General features: G+C 37.6%; 1 protein-coding gene across 2 annotated transcripts in view; it reads right to left on the reverse strand.

The window, feature by feature from the left end:
* Positions 1-12,537, reverse strand: part of LOC133345913 (diacylglycerol kinase beta-like) — a 43,099-nt gene that overhangs the window by 4,321 nt on the left and 26,241 nt on the right. For both annotated transcript variants that reach the window (XM_061557026.1, XM_061557027.1), the window contains exons 4-5: positions 3,371-3,491; positions 1,566-1,626 (exon numbers count right to left, since the gene is read on the reverse strand). In XM_061557026.1, the coding sequence (XP_061413010.1) occupies positions 1,566-1,626; positions 3,371-3,491 (182 nt within the window). The remainder of the gene's footprint in view (positions 1-1,565; positions 1,627-3,370; positions 3,492-12,537) is intronic.

Consider the following 12,537-nt stretch of genomic DNA (forward strand, 5'->3'; position numbering starts at 1 on the left):
CGATTACAATACAATCAATCATCATCAGGTGTGAAAATCACAGCTAGAAATTTTTTACTAATTTGTACAAAATTTTTTACTTTAGTAAAAAAAATTCTAGCTGTGATTTTCACACCTGATGATGATTGCTTGTGTTGCAATCGAAACGTCGTGATTTAATTTACGTGACTTTACCGAAAGAACCAAAGAGTATGTTAAACTTCTTTCGCATCGTGCGTAGCCAACCGTGCTAATCGGAGGTGTGATGAGCATCATCGATTAGCACGGTTGGTAGAAGATGTAACTTGTCATTACAATAAAGCCACGGGCATTTTTATGAATGCAGGTGTACCTGCAAAAGCATGTACATTTCTCTTGTGGGTGACATTAAGAGATGCGCAACTTGGGTGTGCATATCTAACACAACCTCATTCTGAAAAAAAATTACTCTCATAGCTTGATCGTAAGTTAAGCCCATAATTGTTGGAACTAACTTTTAACATACTATATTTATTCTATTTGTAGATTTGCTTCTTAGAAAGCCTAATGACCAATTGAGAAAAAACAATTATTCTGCAATCTACTGTGAATAATTGATATTGGAAATTATTTTGTGGAAGCGAACACGCCACGAAAAAACAAATGACAAACCATAATTTGTTATCGTTTTGCTTTCTGATGTATAACAGCATACAAGCAATAAACATAGAAGCAGTTACGGAGTGATGATCGAGCCCAGGGGTCGGCAACCTGCAGCTCTGGAGCTGCATGTGGCTCTTTAAGGACTGCTTCAAAATGTTATTTCTATTGAGGACCATCTTCTCGTATTCACATGCATTGCAGCTCTTGAAATAGAGCTTTTTTAAAATCCTTTATATTAAGTTCACTTGCTTGCTTGCGTGCTTGCTTGCTTACGACCGTGCAAATCTTTCAGTCGTTTTTAAACCCACTTCCCGTGATCCAATCGAGCTGACATTTTGCACACAAACTCGTTGTGCGTGACAATTAATTTTCGTAAAAAAAAATTTCCTAAATTTTACACTGTTTAAGAAAAAAAAAATATTTAATTACCAATTGCTTAATGGTGACAGACAATCATCTGACCCATAGGTGGCAGCCATCTCAAGCCAGAGGACGAGAGGACTCTAGCCGCCACGCACATAAAGGATTTAAAGTGAAAAACTTAGTTTTTACGGGTTAATTTTTTCTTACCAAATTTGACAACAATGCCTCTTCTTGTTATTTTGGTTGGCGACCCGTGATCTAGGCTAAACTGTTATTAAATATACGTTGTATAGCTTAACAGTTGAATAGCCATTCAGCCAATGGGCACTCAAGAGCAACTTGTGAAAATTTCCTTCAATCTACGTGTTTATTTTAATAAGATAGAGTGCTATTTTGAATCATCATACACAATCATTTCCGCTGCAAGAAATATAATTTATTTAACAGACATATTGTCCCAAATCAGAACTATCTCATTTAAGTGGTCTTGACAAGGCTTCGCCTGACGTTGGCATGTATGAGCACTTTATTTATTCTACAATATTCTGCGATGTGCTGTAAAGTGTGCATATTTCGCTTACTGTGCAGGGTGGCTGCATCCAAGGCTCTCCATCAATCTGCATAGGTAGCAGCTTGGTCGTCCTGCAAAGCAGCAACAATGTCATCATCTATCAAGGATGCACTCTTCTGCTGTGCAAACAGAATACATAAAAACAAAAACCGTAACCTTTGTTTAAAGCCAGCTTGTTGACATGACCAATGCACAGAGGCAGGATGTATTTAATTATTGCCGATCCACAAATTCTCCATGGATGTCTCGCCTCAATTCAACTGCATTTAACTTTAGGACTGGAATCAATGCGAGTTTGCCGAGCGCAAACAAAAGCCACAAGACTTGCTTATTCAATGAGTTTTCCAGAAAGTAATTTCAACATGCATTTTACTAAACCTTGGTCCACAACTGCTCCTGAAAAAAAGCAAAACTAATGTTGGGATATTTTATTTTTTTAAGGGCCCTGAAAAGCTTTTTTCCTATTCTTCTAGATTTTATGCAGGAAGTCTCTCCTGCCAAAAAACACTGTCCTCAATTGGGAAAATATGTAAAGCAAATTGACAATGTCTGCAAAGTGGAAAATCCATTTTTGCCAGAGCTGTAATGTGAGCTCAATGATATGCACTACTCTCATACCTAAAATTGGAGGAAGCCACATTTGGCGCTATACCAAGCTACTGATGTTGGCTGACAGCATGAGTGATGGCACTTTGCAGCTACATCGAGATGGAATGTGTCAACAGCATAAACCAGAGCCAAACGGTTGTGTATGTTTGGATAAGGTACCTTTTTTGTCTTGAATTGTTCTCCTACTAAGTTTAATTACATAGCGGCGTGAACTTTATAAAAACAGTTTGATTGTTCGTACATGTGTGACTTGCTTTCCACTTGTGTCACAATAAGTATGCTGTACACGTTAATTGAAAAAAAATGTTGGGTGTTCACTGCTTAATATTCATATTTTCCCTTATTGGAAAACAGGGTTTTAGACAATAATAGGTTTAAGTGTGTGGAACAAATTAATCTTAAACATTCTATAAATGTGCTTGGGGAAACTGATAACTGTAAGCACTTACACTTCGGTGAATGCACAGAGAAAAGGGATTATTATTATTATTATTTTTATGCGTGTATTAATATAGCTTAGGTAATTCATACTTTTCTGCAAGCTCATTTAAGAAATGTTTCAGGTTCCTCTGTTTCATTACTGGACCATCAAAAAACGTGGATGCCATTTAATTGTAGTAATCATTTGTATTCAAATACTGCAAAGCTCATGTGAAAATTATAATGCTGAAACAGCAAAATAAACAACTTACAGCCTATTGTAAATATACTTCTGGATGAAGGCCTCCTTAGACCACGTTTGCAACTAAGTTGTTTGACCATTATATATCATGTTCAATGCAGGTTGGTGAAGGGTGGGGTGATGGGTGGGTAGCAGCAGGCATGGTTCACATGTCACTCACCAATGTTGTTAGCCATGTCTGGGTTCATGGCGCGGTGTACTCACCACTGCGCCAACACTCTTCGTCTAGTATTTTAAGAGTTCCAAATATATAACTCAGAGGGTCCCATTCTCCCAAATATACTGAGCTGTGTCACATTATTACGATGACATTATATTCATATATATTGAACAAACCATGCCAGAGAAAAAATATATATAATCTTCACGCACAGCCCTTTGTCAATCCACTGCTAGATGAGGGTGATCCCCCTGCCATGCAGGTCACGGGGGTCATTTGACCACCACACTAATAAGTATACAAGGTACGCACAGTTAAAAACAAAGGACATTGTTAAATTGTCCATTAAAAGAACAGTGCCTACCTGATGGTCACGGAGGAACACTGGGCCAAGCGGGAACCTGCACTCTTCAGCCCCGTGTAGATCTGGCCCATTTCCATAGCTCCATCCAGCCCAACCACCTCCAGCAGATGGTCACTGAGGTCTGAAAGGCAGATCACACAGTGTTGTGGGTCAAGCAGGCTTTACAAGAAGATGTTCAGGAAAACCACAATTCTCTCCAGTCAATGAGAGATGATAAGAGATCCCCATCTCACTGGATAAACGTATTCATTAAGCCTGGACAGAAGTCATATTCAAGGAATTATGGGAGAGCCAACAGCATCATATATGCCCTCGCTAGATGTGCATATGCAATAACAATAATAATGATGATATTCCTATACCCACAAATATCTGAATTAAATCAGGACTTTCGGGATGGTCCTGCTTTGGAGGTTTGCCCAATTCTCTTCTTTTTTGTTGCACATGGAACAAAACAAATGCGTATGGTGAGCAGAGCTAGTCTCTAAATAAAGTAAACATTTCTCGAATCGTTGACTGAAAGTGTGAAACGAATAGGTGATATACCGGTGGACACAAGAGCCAATGCATATAACACGCGGAATGGCAAGTATCATAGCACGAGTACTTTTAGGGAAGACACGCTTCATTGCCTATACCAATTGCAATAAAATTCCAGTAAAAATTATTTATTTTGCATTCTTTGCACACGTTCTTCAGGAGAATGACACTTGGAATGTGGTAAGTCATTACGATGTGTGGAACAATTCAACCATCAGGGTCATGATATGAATCTATAACTTTTTTCAACATCGTGGTGAATGGTAGCACCTCCAGTGGCTGCGGCAAATTTTGATTGAAAAATATCGGGAGTATTTTGTGCGCATGTATCGTGAGCTTAATCATCGATATTAATCTATTAACTGATGCAACGTTCCACCCCTACACATTGCCGCTTCTCCAAATAGAACACGTTGGTCATGTAGAAAATAGCCAAATATGAAATAAAATGTTGGATTTGTTTTGTTCATGGAATTGTAATTTGACGTTGTTTTGATTGTAGTTTTTTTTATATATACGTTTTTAAATAAGTTTCTGGCATGCATTTTGAACACAATGCCTCAGATTCTAGTATAGCTGTCTTTTGGACTTGTGGGCAGAGACAATTGAAAACACATGGGTGCAGAAGGCATCACTGGAATTATTATACAGAAACCAGGCTTTAGAAGCTCTGCTAGATCTCAGTTCTAACAAACTGCCGGAACAATCGGCAATCACAAAACTATGCAGCCTCTTCATAATCACTGTAACTGCAGCGAACATTATTAAACGAGTCTCAAAATTGTGTCAAGTGACGAACTGCTTTACTCATCATTTATGGGGGTAAGACACTTATGAAAGTACTGTAGAGAAAATACCGAGCAAACCAATTCATGCGTGTCGTCTTTTCGCTTCAATAAATTGTCTGTGGTTGTATAAGGGGTAAAATAAAAAAAAAACCCATTCACATGGAAGACACCTGCATTTGCAATATAAAATAATGAGCTCAAACTGTTTATCAGCTTTCATTCACATGCACACCCACAATATAACCATATCTGTGCTTAGAACATTCTTAAAATAAGGCCAGACGGTTCTTCTTTCCAGACCGTGTGTCTCCGACTCGACTGCGTCAATCTGTGGGGGGGTGGGCGGTGGGGGCTTCAAAGCAATTGCGTGACATTCATTAATAATTTATAAACACCCACCAGGCCCACCAATTATAATAGACATTGACAGACCCATTCCATCTTTCATCGGGACGCAAGAGTCCAGGTGGATTCAGGGATGTTTATTTAAAAAAAACATTGAATCTCCCCGACAGTGGCATTATTGATCACACGGTTCAATATTGCCACTTCAGGACAATTAATTGCCAAAGGGCCTCGGATACAAAGAGGTAGAATATTTTAGTTTATGCAGCACAGCTTCGACAAACATTTAAGCATGCATACATCGCTAATTAAAATACACCATTGTAAAACCCACAGATGTAACAAGTGGATGTTTTAGTCGAAATGTAGTGTGCGTTACAAAGTAGTTGACCGTGCTTTTACTGTCAAAAGTCCACATTAATAAACATAGATTCCATTGCTTCTTACACCGTTTGAGTGTGTTACTTGTAAGATGTGTAAAAACAGCATGGTAATTCACGATATGTAAGATGGTTGGAATTACTAGATCCAATTATTTAATTGGTACCATAGGTGGCTGTTTGGCTTTAATAAGGGAGTGTTAACATAAGAAGCGATCTGATGGCACATTGTTTTCAAAAACACGTTTTCAAAAACAAGTTTGATGGCTATCCAAATGAGTCACGTGAATGACATCACTTCATGCGAGCCACACATCCTTCCATAAATGGACTGAAATAAATACGTTTTTGTTGATAAATATATTATTCACACGCTTAAAAGAAATGCAATTCCTGAACGCCAATGTTTAACTCAATATTTTCATTTAATTGCGGTTTCCATTTTCGTAATTTAACATTTAAAGTTCACGATTTTGCAACTGTTAAATTTCTCTGAAAGCAAATTACGCTTTTTTTATTTTGAGTGGGCAGCACTGATGCGATTCATATGGTAAAAGTAGAAAACCCGAGCTCCGTGAAACGTCAGTGATATTGCTCCAATTTGTGTGGCCACACACGCACGTACAGTGCGCAAACACTCACTTCATTGACCTGCTACTGTTATCACGCGTATCGCGTGACCTCATCACACAGCACTCATTGACAGCTCCTGAAAGAGTTCCACATATCAACACCCTGAGTATACACCATAATGTCAGCAATTACAAGACTTATTTGGGAGGCCAGTTCCATTGTGGGGCAATGTTTTTCAAGTACATATCTGACCAATGTCTATCTCACGCGTGCAGCAATGTTATGCTTTGATGGTAATGTTTAGCATACAGGAATACATGCTCGTGGGGTGGGGAGGAATAACCTTGTTTAGATCCAACTATCACCTGCCTATTCTTAGGTTTTTTCGGTAAAGTCACGTAGGTAAAAACATTAAAAAGTAAAATAAAATAAAAATCACGACGTTTCGGAGGCAACACAAGCTTCCGTCTTCAGGTGGTACCGTCACAGCCACGACAGCTGTATCAAGTAAATGAGAGATTGCTTGATACAGCTGTATCAAGTAAATGAGAGATTGCTTGATACAGCTGTATCAAGTAAATGAGAGATTACTTGATACAGCTGTATCAAGTAAATGAGAGATTACTCGATACAGCTGTCGTGGTTGTGACGGTACCACCTGAAGACGGAAGCTTGTGTTGCCTCCGAAACGTCGTGATTTTTATTTTATTTTACTTTTTAATGTTTTTACCTACGTGACTTTACCGAAAAAAACCTAAGAATATGAATCATTGCAGTCACGAAAGCTTCAAATCTAGAACTATCACCTGCCTTTAAACGAATCACACGGAATGCACCCAATCTTGTCGAATCTCAGACACTACGCAGGGTTTGAGCCTAGATAATGCTTGGACAGGAAACCACAATGCGTCACAGGTGTTATAGGTTGTGGGGCTACCTGGTGGACAGTGCAGAGAAATACATTGTTGTACTGTACTTTAATGCTCCTGCACGAATGCTTCCCAAACATTCACTGACCTGTACTGACTAGCATGGTGAAGTATCGTCAAACAACATCCAAGACGTGCATGTGATTTGGGAGACCCACATCCAGCAGTTGATTGGCAAAGGAATGTCCATGTATTACCAGTGGGAGATCTTATAAGATATATGTGGTACATTATTTAAGCAATGGTCTATACAAAATTCAGTTGGGCCAGTTCAGAATGCAGTTCCACGAATTAGAGCCACAACCATTTCATTTTTATAAACATGTTCGTAGAACTATAATACATATAGGGCACAACAATATACGACTACGATGGATAGGCATATTTTGTACTAGTGACAGAGCCTGATGCCTATACTGTAATCCCTACTACAAGCCAGCATAGCGGCGTTTCAGAAAATGTTGAGTGAGAACGTAAGCCCCGTGGTCTATAAATGCAAAAATGGTTATACCGTACATATAATTAAATTGTCTTGGATAATATATCAGAAATTCCAAGTGCTTTATAGCATTTGTGAAGCAGTGCTCATTCTTTGTTTACTGCAATGTCTACTACCGTGCACCATAACTCGTTTAAGTATGCTACACATATGCAAGTAAAACGTGTACACGCTACACAATAGTTCCATCATGATGCAATGAAAGACAGGGCTTGCCTACATATGATTTAAATACAGTACAGCGTTGAAGAAAAAAACATAAAGAGAAATGTAAAAAATTATACTTTTAATAATGTGAAAAACTGCAAACCATCCGATAACGATTAAAAATAATTATATCGCTGAATGTGAACTTACAATACGCATGCAAAATACCCATTAACCTCTTGAGTGGTTTCATTTTGGTATCAAATGTGATATACTGTATCACATTTCATACCATGTAAAAGTTCATACCATAAACATTTAAAAGCAAGCTGAAGAAATGAGTAGTCTGCATCTATTGCATGCAGATTTATTTTGAAGAAAAACTGGCTTAAATGTTATTTTGGCAATACTGAACCAGAATAGTTGTCTCCATCTTGAAAATACATAACTCAGAGCTGATTTCCTGCAACAACAAAAAACTGGCAGAGTTCTTGGCAAATGTACTTGGAGTACATTTACTTGGAGTACATTTAGGATAAAAAAAACAGATTTTATGTTTTAAGCATTTGTTCAAATGCACATGTTGCACTCTGTTTTAATTTACAAGTTATCAATAAGCAAATCTTAGAAACAATATAATGTTTTTTAAAATGAAAATTAGGTGAACGGTATTTTGAAATTACTGCAGTACAGTAATATTTTGTGCATGTTATTCATAAAAAATGCAACACAAGTGAGCATTTGCCCAAATTTTCGTCATTTGTAAAAGCATGACATTATCTTCTTGGTTCTTTCAGTAAAGTCACGTAGACGGGGAAAAAAAAAACATAATAAAATAAATATTTATTATGATTTATTTTTATTATTTTATTATTTCCCTTCTACGTGACTTTACCGAAAGAACCAAGAAGATGAATCCCTGCAGTCACAAAAGCTTTAAATCGAAAAGCATGAAATTACTATAACCAAGACGTGTAGTGATGCATAAACTCATTGTTTAATAGAACGATGCACGTGTCAAATCACGTGTGTAAGAATCTATGTGTTTCAATCCGTGAACTATGTATGTACTGGGCTTTGACGACCGACCCCCTGTTGCCCAGAGGAACGAGTATTCATCGTAATGCTCCTAGAAGAATGGATTATTCAGTTGAATTGACGCCTTGAATCGTGACAGCCCATTGAATCGCATGGCAGGAGAATCGTTACACCCCAAATATCCAATTTTTGTTTGAGGTAGTCACATATTTACAGTAACTTTATCCACTGCTTCAACAGAAACCTGAGCTAATTCACAATTGAAATGCCAATGACTAAACATATACATTTAAAAAATGAACCTCAAATATAGCCAGAAATCATGAATCTGTAATGTCAAGAGAGTATATTTCCACACAAATGACCATCTTCCTATTTATGATAAGTGATCTGAAGAATTTATTGGCGAAAATTATGCTCCTCTAAAGAAAGAAAACATATTTTAATAACGTAATTTATGTTGCATGTATGCTGAACTTCTTTCACACCATACATAGCCAGCCGTGCTAATCGGAGGTGCGGGGGAAGGACAACAAACTAAAGACAAAAATCACTTCTAAACAAATGAGTTTTCAAGTCTAGATTGAAAAGGGCATAGCTCCAGTGGCTTCCAAATATAGAAAGAAAGAGCGTTCCAGACCGCTGCAGAAGCGCATCTGAAAGCACGCGATGCAGTGACCATCTCTGTTCGGTGGCCAGCAAAGTACCAGATGTAGAGAATCAAAAGACAAGCCTGTTTGCGTAAATGAATCGTGGTGAATGTGATGTTGGATATGCGACTTTGAACTCTCTTTATAGTTTGTATCTATCCAAGCTCTCACTTGGAAACTAAATTGGCCCAGTAAACTCCTTTATGATAAATTTCGATTTAAAGCTTTCGTGACTGCAGGGATTCATCTTCTTGGTTCTTTCGGAAAGACAGACCTGTTCTTCACCTGAGGACGGCTGCTTGCGTTGTGGCCGAAACGTCGTGAGAATAATTTAATTGTTTTATTTTTATTATTTTATTATTTCCCTTCTACGTGACTTTACCGAAAGAACCAAGAAGATGAATCCTTTATGATATTTTAACTTTTTGGATTTCACAATGCGCTATTATAAATACCCTTTCAGACCCGACAATGAGCAGAAGCTCATGTCATTTTAGACGATGGCTCCACAAGACTCCTCACTACAGTATTGAACTGCTTCTGGAGCCACTTCAGCCTCTCCATTCTAATCGCAGGAATCTCGCCGCAGTACTTCTGCCGATGGCAATCATTGGGTGTTTGCAACATCAATCATCTCGAACATGTTTGACAAGTTATTTGGTACGACGCTGCGTTGGAAGCGGTGCACAAGAGCAATAAACAAACAACTCAACAGGTTCGTCAATAACACTGTGGCCTTAAAATGAACAAATATACAAGGATGGGCGATGTTTCAGCCACATAAAAAGCTATTATGCGCTATAAAGGACGACCACTGCCAGAAATGTCACCTATTCTATATTTTCCTTTTCAAGTCAAAGTTTTTTATGAATGTGTTGAATTTTTATCAAACGAGCTTGAAAATGTCATGTCTCAGAGCTTGCTGATACTGATTTAAGTGAAAACCCACATTTTTAAAGCAATTAGCTTTTTTCTTCCAATCATTGTTAATGGGGCTGAGTCTATCAATGCATACCAGATTTAAAACAGGTGACTGTTCAGGTTTCAATGTAGAATCTAAGTGGTACTGGCAAAGATCACTGATTCAGGCAATAGATGTCTGTAGCCACCCATCCACTCTAAAATGCCCTTCACTCATGTCAATCATACATCTCTTTGTTGTTAAACGGAGACTATTCCAAGCTGAATGTTAGGCACAATAGTATGTATTCATTCAACAGCGGATAGAATACGGCTGTTGATACTCTTTGAAAGACAACCCATCAGCAAAGAGAAGCAATATTTATAAATCATGTTATTTATTTATCATTTATTTATGATTTAACCGTCTTGAATGTGCTCAAAACAGTGTTGAGATACAATAGCTGTAGCTGGAGACACGGTGAAACCAATAAAAGGTAAGAATCCCTTCTCAAAATTAATGTTAAAATAACTCGTACCTTGCAGGACACAGACATGACTTATATGAATTATCATGACACGCTTAAAAAAAATCACAGTTAAAATAGAACATGGCAACAGATGGTTCTGCAAAATGTGAAAGTACCTATTATAAAATGATGGGATAGCACCATATGATACCATCATGTAAAAGAAAAAAAATCTATTTTCTGAGAAAGGTTTTAAAAAGTGTTAAAAAACCTGTCAGGTTTGTGGTCCACGTGTGACATATAAATTCATATGACCTTGTGGAATTACTATTCAATACACCTTACCATGAGCTATGCACACAGAGGTGTACAATAAATTCAACCAAAAGCTGAAAATTATGATTTAAACGTGTTTTTAGTTTTTTTTCCAACTTACCTGGAATTACCAACATGGTAGAGGATATTTAAATGAAAAACATGCATAAATGAACACTTACTTTAAAATTTAACATTGCAACATTCAACGCAAATCATGGTGAGATGGTGCCAAAATACCATAAAATATGGACAGCATTGCAGTTGCGACAAAAAAACATTATGACCAGAATTCTTTCAAACATTTAACGATTCTTTCACGATTTGAAGCTTTCGTGACTGCAGGGATTCATCTTCTTGGTTCTTTCGGTAAAGTCACGTAGAAGGGAAATAATAAAATAAAACATCATAAAATTATTATTATGTAATTATTATGATAATAATTTTATTATGTTTTACTTTTTCATTATATAATTATTTCCCTTCTACGTGACTTTACCGAAAGAACCAAGAAGATTATTTCACGGTTGCCAGTGAAAGTAAATTCCAAATAGATCAAAACCTGTTTTTGCATGAACTGTATTCCTTGAGGTTATATTCCTTCCCAATTTTAGTTACTGCTCAAGATTAATTCTTTTTCTCGTTCATTTAATAAAAATGTTGCCGAGGGCTTTGTCATTACCTATTACTGCACCCACAGTTAAAGAATTAATGTACAGATAATTTACAGAGTGCACATGTTGGCTATGTGCTACACTAATACGGCCAAGTTCATCATGGTTTTTAATTATTCATCGACAATATATGATAAGGCGGTGGCATAATTTTGGCTTGACAATCGTGGTCACTGTGGGGGGTGGGAGGAGGTTGGTGCAATCTGCTTTGCCGGCTGTAGCCCAGACGACTTTCAGCATCAGTGCGTCAGCTCGGCAGACCACGCAGTGACTGACGACCAATTACACGGAAGCACTAACAACATGTACCTGCCCAAGGCCAAAGCATTTGTTATCACTGTTGTCTCTGCGCCATTACTTGTCACATCTCATTGTGCCCGTGCTAACACTCAAGTGAAAATGGCATTTTCGTATAGGGACATGTGTAATCGTGGTGTTTAACTTATTCTATTTTAAAAGAGTGAGCACATTAGGCTTTTATCGCAACACAAACCAGACGATGCATTTCCACTTCGAGAAGTTCCTATATATTAATTATTTATAAAGAACATTATCTTTAAACCACTGAATTATTTTTGGTCGACAAACAATATTTAGGCACGCATAGTAATTGCCTTGGAGCAAGTGGTGGTGCAGAGTGGTTAATGCACAGCACTATGAACCCAGTGACCCGAGGTAAGATTTTGTCATGGATAACATTAGTGGTGAATGATACCTCGACCAGTCCTTGGCTGTTTTCCCATCCCAATCTACATTGACCAGTATGGTGAAGCATGGTTAAACACTCATACCCAACATTGCACGTTGAGGTCTTCATCCAGTAGTGATCTAAAAAGGGCTGTACATTTTAATTTAGTAATTGCTATGATGATACTTGAGAAATGGTTCTGCTGGAATTAACAAATATAAATTATTCACT

Source organism: Lethenteron reissneri, chromosome 23, assembly GCF_015708825.2.
Source record: "Lethenteron reissneri isolate LAM-NWPU_2019-01 chromosome 23, ASM1570882v1, whole genome shotgun sequence".
Lineage (NCBI taxonomy): Eukaryota > Metazoa > Chordata > Hyperoartia > Petromyzontiformes > Petromyzontidae > Lethenteron > Lethenteron reissneri.